Source organism: Nelumbo nucifera, chromosome 6, assembly GCF_055504915.1.
Source record: "Nelumbo nucifera cultivar China Antique chromosome 6, China Antique-T2T, whole genome shotgun sequence".
Classification (NCBI taxonomy): domain Eukaryota; kingdom Viridiplantae; phylum Streptophyta; class Magnoliopsida; order Proteales; family Nelumbonaceae; genus Nelumbo; species Nelumbo nucifera.
Genome location: NC_142654.1, coordinates 62,267,992 through 62,282,869, shown reverse-complemented (window position 1 = coordinate 62,282,869; position 14,878 = coordinate 62,267,992). Strand labels below are relative to the sequence as shown.

The 14,878-nt window shown below is 38.8% G+C and overlaps 1 protein-coding gene across 5 annotated transcripts in view; it reads right to left on the bottom strand.

The window, feature by feature from the left end:
• Nucleotides 1-758: 758 nt before the first annotated feature.
• LOC104604321 (bifunctional nuclease) overlaps nt 759-14,878 on the bottom strand; it is a 40,732-nt gene continuing 26,612 nt past the window's right edge. For 2 of the 5 annotated variants that reach the window (XM_010268616.3, XM_010268614.3), the window contains 6 exons: nt 14,772-14,837; nt 14,536-14,607; nt 2,960-3,069; nt 1,501-1,578; nt 1,241-1,293; nt 759-1,017 (listed from right to left, as the gene is read on the bottom strand). In XM_010268616.3, coding sequence (XP_010266918.1) covers nt 869-1,017; nt 1,241-1,293; nt 1,501-1,578; nt 2,960-3,069; nt 14,536-14,607; nt 14,772-14,837 — 528 coding nt within the window. In that variant the 3' untranslated portion in view covers nt 759-868. Of the gene's footprint in view, nt 1,018-1,228; nt 1,294-1,486; nt 1,579-2,959; nt 3,070-14,535; nt 14,608-14,771; nt 14,838-14,878 lie in introns of all 5 variants that reach the window. The other 3 variants (XM_010268615.3, XM_088890451.1, XM_088890450.1) reach the window with 3 other exon arrangements.

Below are 14,878 nucleotides of genomic sequence, written 5' to 3'. Positions count from 1 at the left end.
GGTAACAAGAAAAGTGACAATAAATGGAGCTTGGATGATACAAGGCTTCCGCAAGGGAAATTATCAAGAAAGAAATTGAAAAGAATGCAATGGATGTTTTATGTACGGATTTTTGTGGTGATGACCACTGTTTGATATACAAAAAAAAAAAAATCCTAATGGGAATATGAGATATGGATAAAGATCCTACGATTATTCTCTGAATTTCATGCAGGTGAATTATATTTGATGTCATTTAGGAACTGCTGTTATATAGGATCTAGCCCTCTCTACTAACTACATACCAACAGATACCATCAGGAATAGTGTTAAATTATATATTTTCAATATACGGCAGTCCAAGTTTTATGAAATAAATAATATTGTTAGTAAGAATACTATAGAAAAATTTATGAAATAAATTTCCAATCAATGAGAGACATTGAAAAGGAACCTTCACTGCAAATGGATTGAATGACCAATGAAAAGTGATGTACCCTATTTAGGTGTGAACAGTTTTAAGTGTTTCAATATCATCCAAACAGGTTGCAACTTTAAACATTGCAAAATCGCCTAATCAGCACACTACACTGCCAAACGTGTTTCAACCCAAAACGTCGACACATTATTGTAGGGGTTGTGGTACTGCAGGTTGAAACACATCAAGTGTAAATGCAGTAATGCCAAACGCCCACTAGGTGGTAGAACTCAATGACGCCACATTTAACAAGTAAAAAAAAGAGATGGTTATTCTTAGAAAATCAGGTCAAGGGAAAGACTTGCTAATAAATTTTATCGGATATTTCATTTACCAAGACATACATATTTTGTCAGAAAAGATGGATCACCCAACAACCTAGAACCAATAAGAGTTAGCATCATTTCATATTTACATGGTAAAAACATTTCTATTCATAGGAGCTGTACATACCATTCTCTGGAAGATACAAAGTGTTCTATCATGTTCTGCAGGATTATGGTTCCTCTGACTCCATTTAAGAGGAAAACACCCAATCAGAAACACAAAGTAATATGCACCTGTTAAAGTTGCAGATGGTAAATGCCAATAACAGTAGTCACATAAACCTAAACATCAACAACTACTGTAACAAAAAATTAACGTGATAGCAAGTTATATTAAAATACCATCCAAAACTCACCTGGTCTTCTCTGGACTTTTTCAAGTCTAATAATAATAAAAGAATGGAAAATATTGTAGCAAGCATGCAGCCAAATTAAATGTTTGTACCTTAGGACCTACCTAAGGTTCTTTGCTTGATGCCCAGAGCCTTGAGAGTCTGTCTCTCCACATTGCTGAAGGAACCAATAACCAATTATATTTATCAATAGTAGCTGATAATAAAAAAATTTATTTATCACTAGTATGACAGTGCCACATCAGTAACCATTTCCAGGACAATGCAAGATCAAAAGTAAGAATACAAGCAATGAAGCAATACCATCCCAGTTATGTAAAAAAGAATGGAGGCTATTTTATTTCTAATACCTGCATCTTTGTACCTTTCCTCTTTAACGGCTAAGTTCATATTCTTCACCATATTGAGTTCCCCAGCTAGTAAATCAGGACCATCTGCAGCACTGGAGAAGATATGCTCCATGTTTAGAATTAAGCCTTGTTCATATTTCTCACCAATTGAAAGCCTTAAAAGGCAAGCAGAAATACAGTGAACAGTTGTTAATTAGGGGGCATTCTACAACATGAATTATTTTTCTTGTTACCAGTTACAAAAACAAATCAAAACCATCTTGTTTGAAAACATATTGTTTCTTAAAACAAAAATATAAGAAACATGTTCTTGATTGTGTATGTGTTTTTTGTTTTCAGAACTGAAACCAAAAACACATTCTTGAATCTAGTTTTAAGAGCATGTTTTCATTTGATTATTCAATATCATGTTCCATAAATCATGTATTTTCTATACTAGAAAATTATTTTTGTTTTAAAAACCAATATTTTGTTGATTCCAAAAAACATGTATTGTTTTTTGAAACAAAATCAACTTGTTTTTTCCCTTTGAAAACAAAAACAGAGTTCAAGAACATGTTTTTGTTTTTTTGCTGATGTGGCGATTCCAAAAACAAATGAAAACAAAAACATTCATGTTGTAGAACACCCCCCTTAATCTCTCCAATAGAAATGCCAGACATTGTAGAATGGCATAGGCACACTTTCTGTCATATAGCTCTATAATTTGGTTTAGACCAGAAAGAACCCATAACAATTATAAAACATTTTCTGAAATTTAGCCACGTTGGCTGATTCGTTATCTAAGCAAGGGATAATGAGGGATCAGTTGTTTGGGCACACTTGTAAATTTCATGCTGTTTTTTCTTTAAGAGTGAGGCTGCAGCTCGCGCCTCCCTTTGGGATGCTTGTAGCAGTTGCTTATCCTTTTCTATATCAATGAAATTTTAATGAACTTTTACTTATCAAAAAAAAAAAAAGAGCCATGTTGGCCACCATGTCATATCATGCGCCATAGAAATGCTCACACTAGCAATTTTGACCAATATGCCTCTTGTTTTCAGTTGTTCATTCAACAAATTCCCATGTGCATTGACTACTCAAAAATGCGTACTTTCATATCACATATTTGGATGAACTAAAAATGATGTTGGAAGAATGACACATGAACTAATTGTGAGGATGAAAACTAGCTAGTTGGCAAAGTCTTTGGGGAGTAATTATTCCTACACCCTGGGATCAAATTTTGTCATTCTGTCCTTTCTTTCTAACAAACTGACTACTGCCCTGCTTGACCACAAAGGGGAAATGGTAAATGAAATAATCCATATAGGCATTTTGTACATTGATGCACATATTTGTTGTTCTGAAGGCAAAGGGAAAAAAGAACTGAAATAGAAGAAAAAAAACACAATAAAAGGCAGATATGCTGGAATTACAAATCACAGAAATAAGACACAGCAGCAATAGTGAAGCCTAATAATGATTATGTACCTGTCCAAGGATACATCATAAACTGATTTCACATTGTTTCCTCTTGGTGCTCCATAAAGAATTCTAATAGCATCAGACAAGACAATTTGTCTGTTTACATAAATTGGCACCTGCATTCAGTACAATTATAAGAAACCATGGTTATGAAGCAAATAAAACGTGTCCAATTTAAATTACATTACACTTCCAATTCGGTAAAATTTAGAAAAAAAAAATCAAGAGCTTCTAATATCCCTTTGAATAGTTTAACCAAGATGGTCTATAATTTATTATGCACTTGTATTAGGGAAGTTTCGAGAGTGGGGCCTTGGTGCAATGGTTGGGTTGCTCCATTGCAACCTGGGTGACCAGGGTTCAAATCTTGGAAACAGCCTGACTGTATGTGCAGGGGTAAGGCTGCGTACATCTGTCCCTCCCCAGCCCTGTTGGCAGGAGCCTTGTGCACTGGGATACCCTTTCTTATTTGAGAAGTTTCAGAATAGTAAGGTAGAAAATTATTTGAAAAATGACTACTATGAATGCATTGTCCAGAGTGAGCCATCCTAGTTTGTTAATGTCTTTTTTTTTTTTTTTGAGCAAAAGTAACTGAGATTTTATTAAAAGAAAAGAGGTACATGAGAAGATGTACATCAAGGTGCAAATCCAAAGAAAGCAAAAATTACAAAAGCAGAAAACTGTCACTAAACAAGAAGGCTCTATGAGCACCAGTTTTAGCTAGGCCATCTACTAGAGTGTTTTGTTCCCTGGGTTCCAACTCAGCTTCACATTCATTGAGCCAATGATTTCTCTAGCTACTGCTAAAAAATAAGCCAACATCCAAGGCACACCCGCTCTTTCCTTTAGCCATCTTATAGTATTAGAAAAATCACCCTCAATTGCTAGGAATGGCAACGGGGCGGGTTGGGCTGGGTTTTGGATGCCCTGTCCCCGTTCCCGAACTCAAATGCCCCGCCCCAAGCCTCATCGGGGCTAAAATCCCAATCCCATCCCCATCCCTGTCCCCATGGGGAATGGGGATCCCCAAATTATCCCTGCCCTACCCCAGTACTATATTATATTTTGTAATAATATAATATTATAATATAAAGTAATATATATTAACATATATTAACAATTTTATATATGTATAATGTAATATAATATAGTTAGGGCAGGTTCAGGGCCGGGGCCGGGTGGACAAATACAAATCCCTGCCCGGTCCCCAGTCCCCAGTCCTTGATCCCCAAAGTTTCGGGTTTTCCAGAAACACACTTTGGACCTTGATCAATGGTAAAAAACCCTGCATCGATCGAGGCAGGGCAATGCGGAGCCCCATGTGGATGGGTCAAATTGCCCTCTATCAATGACTAGAGAGGAAAAACCTAACATTTTAGCACAACGAAGCCCGATGAGGGCTGCCAAAATTTCTGCCTTTGTAGAATCAGAACTTCCTATCGGACCACTGAAAACCCAACAAATATTCCCATCTCTATCCCGGATAATACCTCAAATCCCTGCTAAACCAATGATCCCTTGGGTGCTTCCATCAAAACCTAATCTCGTCATGCCCTCCTCACTTGAAATGAAGTGGATATGAGCAGCATGACCAGGGGAAGACAGAAGAGTAGAGGACTTCCACTAAATTTTTATAGAGATCACTGAAAGAGATACCAAAAAACTCTTCTAAATTAACTGCCAAACATTACAAAGAAAGGTGATAGAGGATATCAAGTCTTCAACTGTTCTGGCTTTATTCTCAAAGGTCCTATTGTTTCTTTCTTCCCGCACACCCCACATAATTGCTTGGTCTACCAAACTTCAAATCTTTTTTTTTTATCAATACCAGCAACTTTTATTAAGAAAAGTACAATATGAAGGGAGGGGTAAAAGCTCTTAACCCTCCCTAACATTAAAGATCAGGTTACAACAATGCCCAAAAAAGATTTGCTCTTCCCACCCCTTGTTTATCCAAAGTGTCTGCCAGAGAATTAGCACTCCTCTTGGCCCACTGAACCTGAATTTGTGTGTTTTGAGTTAGCTGGTTGATTTTCTTTTTTTCATTGGAGAACTTCCACAGACTAGAATCTTCCTTCTGCAGCCAACTAACAGTCAGTCTAGAGTCGCCTTCCACCAAAAGTTTGCTGATTTTCAGCTGCTAGGCTCTTTTAATCCCTTCTAGAGCTGCCAAAATTTCAGCTCTCAATGAATCCCCCCAGCCTATAGGTCCCGAGAACATGGCAATTGTTAAGTTGACTGTTTTTATGTATTGTTGGTTCGGCTTATAAGTGTACATGTTAGTTAGTATTGGGTTTTAAGTTGTTAGGTACTGGGCCTTTGTTATTGGGCCTAAGTCTGTTTAGTGTTTTAGGCTGTCTGGGTGTCCCATCACTAATCAGGGGCATTCCAGACATTTCATGTAACACTGTATTGTAATCTACTATAAATAATAGTACTGTCGACTGGGTTACTCAGTTCGACATTCTCAGCACTTGTTTGCCTTCACCTCTCTTCTACTACTTCAGCTACAACCTTTCAGCAAACATGGTATCAGAGCATTGAGCGATCTTCTGGTTACAGCCGATGCCAACTCTTCTCTCTTGCTTTCTTTCTCTCTTTTTTTTTATCCTGGTTGCTGCGGAGAAACCCTAGGGTTGCCGTAGAACAGAACAAGGTTCGAACTTAGGGTTTCCCTTGGTTGTAGGACACAAGGGAAGTAAGACCCAGAAGTTGATGTCCTACTAGACTGCTTCTAGTAGTTAGTAGCCATTCGGCTGCCAAGAGAGGTCTTTATAGGACAGACTTAGATCAAGGACTGATTTCAACAGTCCTAGTATTGGTCGTAGGGGTGAGCACTCTCTACAGTAGCAGAAGTCGAAGCCCAAGAGAAGTCTGCATAGTGCAGTGGTGGAGAGCTCTCAGTTTCAGGTCGGCTACTAGCTCACAGAATTCTTCTTTCTGCTGTAACTGGTCCACTTCAGAATGTGACCACTTCGGCTAGTCTAAAACAGTGTTATCTACACAAAGTCTGCAACCAAGATGTCTTCAATATCCGGAGAGGTCTCTTCTAGGGATAACAGACCTGGTGGGAGGTCTTCAAATCTGGAGAACCTGAATCTGCACAGCTTGCAGATTACAAGTGTGTTGCTGGATGAATACAACTTCAGGGAGTGCTCCGTTTCTGCAATGCTTTTTATTACTTCCCGTGAACTCACAGGTTATTTAGATGGGAAGAAGAAGGAACCCAAAGTTGGCAGTGTGGAGTATGCAGTGTGGCGCAAGGAGAATGCCACAGTTATGTCATGGCTGCTTGCTTCTATGACTCCACGAGTTGCCAGGACTGTTCAACACTTTCCCACAATAGCTAAGATTTGGGAAAAAGTGTCAAAAACCTATGGACAGAAGAAAAACAATGCTAGAATTTACAGGTTGAACCAAGACATCGCTGCTTTAAGGCAAGGGGATATGACAGTTGCAACATATTTTGCAACTCTGGAAGGACTGTGGGAAGAACTTGATCATCACTTGATTCTGGATTGGGAGAATGCCAGGGACAAGGAGAGACATGATAAGCAGATTGAAGAGAGCAGAGCCTTTAAGTTCTTGGCTGGCCTGGACCCAGTGTATGAGGGCATAAGGTCACAAATTCTTGGAAGAGATGAAATGCCCGAGTTACATCATGTTTATTATCTGGTAAGGAATGAAGAGGTCAGGAGAAAGGAGATGCAAGTTGACACTCAGATGCAACCAGCTGAACAATCTGTAGAACATTCAGCCCTGATTTCTACAAATCAAAAGGGGAACAGATATCCAGACAAAAGGCATCTTAAGTGCACTCATTGTGGAGGTGAAAGACATGTAAAGGAAAAGTGTTGGGTCTTGTATCCTCACCTGAAGCCAGCTGCATTGAGAAAAGACAAGAAGCAACAAAAGGGTCAAGCGGCAAGTGGGAACCTTGTCACTAGTAACAATGGTGATAGCTCACAGAGTATACCAACAAGGGCTTCTTCTTCCATGGGGCAGGTTGCTAATTCCTCCGGAGCCGGTACCTTGGGCTTCACTGCTGGTGAGGAGTAACTCTTTTGCTTCCACCTCTCTTGCCAGATCAGGTATAGTCTCTGCCTTTAGTGCAACTAGTCCTATTGACTCTACTTCTTGGGTTATTGATTCCGGTGCAATTGACCACATGACACATATGTCCTCCTTATTCTCTTCATATCACTTGTTGTCTAGTCAGGATAAGAGGAGAGTTGCTGACGGGTCTTTCTCCACCATCTCTGGCAAAGGGGTGGTTAACCTAAGCAAGGACCTCTCTCTTAAATCAGTTTTGCATGTTCCTAGTCTTACCTCAAATCTTTTGTCTATTTCAAAACTTACCAAAAATTTGAACTGTAGCATAACCTTTTTTCCTACTCATTGTGTTTTTCAGGACAGATTGGCAAGGAGAACGATTGGGAGCGGTCATGAGTATGGAGGTCTCTACTATTTTGATGCAAACATCGGTTCAGCCTTACAAGCATCTGCTGCTAGTGGTCCGGAGAATGTGGAGTCAATAGCTAGGTTGCATCTATGGCATGCTAGGCTAGGTCATTTACCTTTTTCTTCATTAGAAGTGTTGTTTCCCGAATTGTTTAAGGGCATTTCAAGTCAGAGTTTAGTCTGTGAAGTATGTCAACTGTCAAAACAATGTAGAACTGTTTATCCAGTTTCCAGTAATGAAATTCAAGCTCCTTTTGATTTGGTTCATTCTGATGTTTGGGGCCCTTCACCTATTATTTCTATTGATGGCTTTCGTTACTTTATCAGTTTTAGTGACCACTACTCTCGATGCACATGGATCTACCTGTTAAAAGGACGAGATGAAGTGCCACAGATAACCATGGCATTTTGCAGAATGATCGAAACACAATTTGACAAGAAAATTAAGCAATTCCGGTCAGATAATGCTGCTGAATATTTTGAAAAATCCTTGAACTTGTTCATGGAAGATGCTGGCATGCTACATCAATCATCTTGTGCTAATACCCCTCAACAGAATGGGGTTGTTGAGCGCAAGAATAGACATCTATTGGAGACAGCTCGAGCCTTACTATTCCAGCACAAGGTTCCCAAGCACTACTGGTCTCAAGCAGTACTTACTGCATCATATCTGATAAATTGGATGCCATCTAAGGTGTTGGGTATGAAAACCCCTTTCTCTGTTCTGTGTCCTACCCTTCCAAACTTTCCTCTTCCTCCTAGGGTCTTCGGTTGTGTATGTTTTATACATGTAAAGGATCCAAAGAAGACCAAGCTGGATCCTAGGGCTACGAAAGGAATTTTTTTGGGGTACTCTCCTACACAAAAGGGTTACAAGTGTTATGATCATGTCACTAAGAGAAAGTATGTCACCAGAGATGTGGTCTTTTTTGAGTCTCAACCCTACTTTCAGTCTTCCCAGAATCCTCTTCAGGGGGAGACTAGTGGGATGGAAGAGGATTCTTATTCTCCCTTCTTTTTTGTTCCTCTATCTGCCTCGGGCCTTCCATCCTCTCCTTCTACTCCTCCTAGTTGTGGCATCCCGGGTGAACCTAGTGAGGCTCCCACTGTGCCTGCTACCTCTCTTGATACTGCAGATGTTCCTGAGGGCTCTAGTAGGCAACAAAAAGATATAAGAATCACCTACAACAGAAGAAAAAAGGGCCCTCAAACTCATGACAGCAACCAGTTGGACTCGAATCAATCTGTCTCCGCCATCCAAGGTAATCCCAACACACATACTTCTGATTTGGATCTTCCTATTGCTCTTTGTAAGTCTATCCGTTCTTGTACTACTCCTAGAAGAGATAGGCATGATAGGGTGTAAACCAGCAGATACTGTTATGGGCTCGCGAATAGGATGTCGTCACGGGTCGGTCCACGGGGAAAACCCTCTGTTTTCCCTTGTTCCTCCCTACTCTTGATGGACCTATCTAGGCGCCCTAATGGTGATTTGTTCAAGAGATCACCTAACTCTCCTTTACTCTCTTTCTTGACTGAATATTCGATATCCCCATTCAATAGCGGTGCCTCCTTAAATAGGAGATTACAAGAGTCCTAATCTTAGGGAGTCTCCTTGCTGAATAGGGAGACTTCCAATTCTATCTTGCTAAGGATAAGATAAGCTAATCCTAATATGATAATAAGATAAACTAATCCTAATCTGATAACAAGATAAACTAATCCTAATCTGATAACAAGATAAACTATTCCTAATCTGATAATAAGATAAACTAATCCTAATCTAATAACTTACTAACAAGATAAGATAAGAGCAATAGAATAAGATAAGAACAAGCAAGATGATCTAATCTAATCTGGTGGTGGGTCAGGTTCTTGTTGCTGCTGGCGGCGATGGTACGTCTTTCCGAGGAATGCATCCATAACAGATACTCCAATAGAACAGAACCATGGTCTACAGGAATCAGTAGGGGAGGACTACTGTGATAAAGAGAGATACCAAAAATTGGTAGGGGGAAGCTGATATATCTATCTCTCACCCGACCAGATATTGCTTATGTTGTGCATGTTGTCAGTCAGTTCATGCACTCTCCAAAGATCCCTCATATGAGAGCAGTTGAAAGGATTCTCAGGTACTTGAAGACTTTCCCAGGAAAGGGAATTCTGTTCAGAAAACACAATAAAATTTAAATTGAAGCTTATACTGATGCAGATTGGGCTGGGGACAGAAAATCAACTTCAGGATATTGTACATTTGTTGAAGGGAACCTGGTTACATGGTGGAGTAAGAAGCAGAATGTGGTTGCTAGATCAAGTGCGGAGGCTGAATATCAAGCTATGGCTCATGGTGTTGCTGAACTTCTGTGGCTTAGGACCCTTCTTGGTGAGCTTGGCATAAAAGCTGAGGGTCCTCTCAGGCTGTATTGTGACGACAAGGCTGCCATCAACATTGCAAATAACCCAGTGCAACATGACAGGACAAAACATATTGAGATTGATGAACATTTTGTTAGAGAGAGAATAGTCTCGGGAGAACTCTGCAGTCCTTATACTCCATCCGAGATGCAGATTGCAGATGTGTTGACTAAAGGGTTGGCTGCAACAAAATTCTTGGACCTTCTTGGCAAGCTAAACATGACTGACATCCATGCTTAACTTGAGGGGGAGTGTTAAGTTGACTGTTTTTATGCATTGTTGGTTCGACTGATAAGTGTACATGTTAGTTAGTATTGGGTTTTAAGTTGTTAGGTACTGGGCCTTTGTTATTGGGCCCAAGTCTGTTTAGTGTTTTAAGCTGTCTGGGTGTCCCATCACTAATCAGGGGCATTCCAGACATTTCATGTAACACTGTATTGTAATCTACTATAAATAATAGTACTGTCGATTGGGTTACTCGGTTCAACATTCTCAGCACTTGTTTGCCTTCACCTCTCTTCTACTACTTCAGCTACAACCTTTCAGCAAACAACAATAATTCGACCTTCTTCATCCCTGAATACTCCACCTATACCTGAAAGGCCTGGGTTTCCTTCATTGCTGCCATCAAAGTTCAATTTAATGAACCCCGAAGCTGGAGGAGTCCAAGCTGGACTAAGGGAAGTAGTCAAGGGAGCAGACCAAGCCACTTATTTCCATTTTCTAATGATGTCTCCTGCTGAATAACCTTCGAAGAGCATCATAGACTTGACCCAGTGAACCACCCTAACATAAATTAATTCAATGATGGCTTCCTTATTTTTTTTTCATGAAAAGTTCTTTGATTTCTTTCCTCCCACACTGTCCAGCATACAACTGCTCTAACACATCTCCACAAGATTTTACCTCTTTTTTAAACCCCTCACTGATGTAGAATTAAGCAAGATCTACACACTTGAAGGGGAGGGCCACCTGCAACCAAAATGAGAGAAAAACCAACACCAGATTTCTGATACAAGGGCAAGAAACTAATAAGTGATAACAGCTCTCACCACTCTTCTTACATAAAATGCACCAATGTGGGGATAAACACCAATTAGGCCTTTTCTTTTGAAGTAGGTCACAAGTGTTACACATTTCTAAGATAGCTTCCTAGCAAAAGGCACCTACTTTGGGAGGAATTGGTCTACCCCAAACTTCCAAGACTGGGAAAGGAGAACCAAGGACCGGATTGGATTGTCTTAGTTCTTTGAAAAAATAAGAGCAAGAGAAGATACCCGACAAAGCAAGAGACCAAACCCTACTGTCCACATTGGAGAGGTCAATAACTACCTCGTCCAAAATCTTAAGCAAGTTAGAGATGGAGTCCAATTCAGAATCTCTAAGAGCCCTTCTAAAACCCAAATTCCAATTAAAAGTAGAATTAGACAAGGTTAGGAAGGTGGCTACGGGCTCATTTTTAAACCTTGAGAGAGAACAAAAAGGGAAACTGCTCTTTCAAAGGAGTGTCTCCCACCCAAATATGTTCCTAGAATTTCACAAACATACCAGAGCAAAGTTCATACCTGATAAAAGGAAGAAAGGAAGGAAGGATAGCATGAATAGACTTCTAGGGAGAAGCTCTTGTAGCCCTAGATGAGATCCCCGTATCCCAACCATCTGCCTCTTGCCCATGAATACTTGGGATTATTTTAGCCCACAAATTCTCCCTTTCTTTAGTCAATCTCCATAACCATTTCCCCAAAAGAGCTTCATTCTTCTTCTATAAGTTACCCAAACCAAGTCCATCACTTTTGGCTTTTGTAACCATGTCCCACCTAACTCTATGGTCCCTTTTCTCCTCCCTTGATTCCCATAAGAAATCCCCCATTAGTTTTTCCAAAACCCTACATACTCCCTCAAGAATTCTAAACACAGACACAAAGTAAACCAGGAGGTTTGCCAAGGTGGACTTAATCAAAGTTATCCTACCACCAAGGTTTAAAGTATCGGAAACGTAAGGTGTATCAGAAAGATAATTTTAAGAGACGTATCGGGATACGCTTTGGATAAGTATAGATACGGACAAAAAATCAAGATATGCATAAATATGCTAAAAATCTCAAATAAATCCTAAAAATATATTAATAACGATAGTTACAAGTTTTATATGATTGTAAATAAGTTATTTAAAAGTAAAAAAACTGTAATTTAATGGTCTATATAAAATTCAAGATATCGGGACACACTTAGTAACTATTCACAAATGATGGACTAACTAAAATGTGAAAAAACAAAAAAAAAAAACTAAAATGTATATTGATATATATTAGTTTTAAAACAATCAATATAATTTATCTTTATATTTATTAATACACAAGTTTTAATAATTAATTCTAACATTTATTGATAAACACACACTAAGAAAAAGAGAAAATTTATTTAAAAATAAAAATGCATAAACCTATAACAAGCAAATGGGCGTGGCTTGGTGGTGAACCTCTAGTTATTAAAGCCTAATGTCCAAGGTTCGAATCTTGCTATTGCTAAGTTTGTAGTATTATACTAACAAAACGAATTTAATGAGAAAGAGGGTTATTAATTAATGGAATTAATGAGAAGAGAATTCCAATTAGGCACTAAAATTGAAATTCAAATTTAAAATTATGCATTAATTACAGGAGTAACTAACTAGTTAATGAGAGAGAAATTGCACTTAACTATAGGAGTAAATATAAAATTAATGAGAGGTAATTCGGCCCTAAATATAATTTAATGAAATTAATGATACAGGGCCCAATATAGACCGATACATACGAAAAGGAACGCTATAGATAATTTCTATGCGTTCCGTGTATCGGACTTATATCGGAACGATACGTATCGGCTGATACGGTTTGATATGTTGCGAAATTTTGAACCTTGCCTACCACCCAAAGAAAGGTAGTTTTTCTTCCAAGAGGCTAACCTTTTTGTGAATTTGTCAATTACCGGGTTCCAAAAGCTCCTCTTGCTAGGATTATCCCCTAATGGAAGCCCCAAATATTTCAATGGCCATTGAGCAATCTCACAACCCAAAACCTAATCCCTTTCTTCCACCTCTCCGACACTCATATTAATGCCAATCACACAACTCTTATCAAGGTTTACTTTGAGGTTAGTCACTTGTTCAAACACATTAATCACCAACTTTAAATTACTAACCCACCTAATCTCATCCCCACCACAAAACAGAATTGTGTCATCCACAAATTGTAAATGAGTGACCGGAACCCTATCCCTCCCAATTCTCCAACCACTTACCAAGCTTCTAGAATCTGCCCTCTCAATAAGCCTCCCTAAAACTTCAGCAATCAGGGTAAAAAGGAAGGGGGAGAGGGGGTCCCTTTGTCTAATACCCCTAATAGCTAGGAAATGATCTACCACCTTGCCATTCACCAGTATAGAGTAGTGGCATGTTCTGATACACCCTTTTATCCACTTACACCACTTACCAAACTTCAAATCTCCAATACAATTTGCCTCTACTTCCTAACCCTCTACCTTACCATTGCCACATAAACTCTACCACTCAACTGAGACCAACTAACCTGAAGAAGTGCACCAAATCCCCTTGGTTATAGAACAATGCAGAAGAAGGTGCTCAACTAACTCACCACCACCTAGACTCAGAGAGAATACATGCAGAGAGATACACCATCTACCTTTGTTCTTTTGTAACAGGCCACAAGTATTTATTTTCTTTAGGCGTGCCTCCCACACAAAGAAAGAAACTTTAGGAGGGATGGGAACACCGTAATTTTTTGATAAATAATTTAAGATTTCATTAAGAGAAAGAGACAAATCATTTTGTATTCTAGAGCCTGGTTCATAATGAGATTTTTGAGGAGCATACAACTCTGCTTAGGTTTTGAAAATTTGACAGAGACAAATGCAGATAGGAAAAGGATCATACCTGTATATCCCATTGTACATAATCATTTTGTACACGAGTTATGTTTATAAATAAGTATTCTCTTACTGAAAGATACACACATGCATACATTACATGAACATGACCATATATCCACATACAACACACAAAACACAAACAACACATCAACTTACACAACAAGTATCTAGCATTTTATACAGGGAGGGGGGAAGTTTATCCCTCCTCAGTTTCCCTTCCCATGCCTCTGTCCCTGACTAGAGCCAATTACTAAGAACTGGTAAGATCATGAAGCCTCTTGGCCTCATTATCTTGCTTTATTTCTTTTATCTTCTCAAGTTAACACATTGTCTCTTTCCATCAATTTTGTATATACACATGCTTAGTTGAGAGGTGATTTCTTTGTGTTGATCATTACCACACCTTAAGGAATTTAGGGTTACTTCACTACAATCACCAACTCCATATGGTCAGGACAAGGTTTAGTTGAGTTGAAGGTTACTTCACTACAGTGCTAGTGATAATTCAGTGATTCTCCATTGTTGGTTTTATTTAGTTTGAGGCTACATTCTTGTGCAATTTGTTTCGTTGAGAAATCAACCTTGGGAGTTCAAACTTTCTGCTGCAAACAAGCAGTCCAACCCTTTTTAACTGAACCACCACAGCTTCATATGAATCAAGAAGCATCTTTAGGACTCTGAGTGCTATTAGATAAGCATATCAACCATCTCCAGTGCTTCCAAACTTAATAACATCAGTGGTTTTCAAGCAACAGAAAATGTGCTATAAACATTACCTTGCATCTTTTTGCTATATTAATGGCATCTGATGGGCGTGCATCCACGCTTAGGAGCAGCTTTTCTCCTGGCTGCAGATATAGAAGCTTCATTAAGTTTTAAAAATAAAAATGAGATTTCCTAATTAAAATTCTTATGAAAAGGAAACTAAAAGTAACTGGTGCAAGGCAATTTCAATATCATGACCATGCCAACAAACTCTAAGAAACTTGTTTAGCAAAAGTTTTACATTTACCTTGCTAAAGTATATTCTGGCATAATAAGTATTTACAACCCTTTCAGTAATACGAACCATTTTTACCTGAAATTGAAGAAAAAATGAATTCAAAATAATAGAAGAGA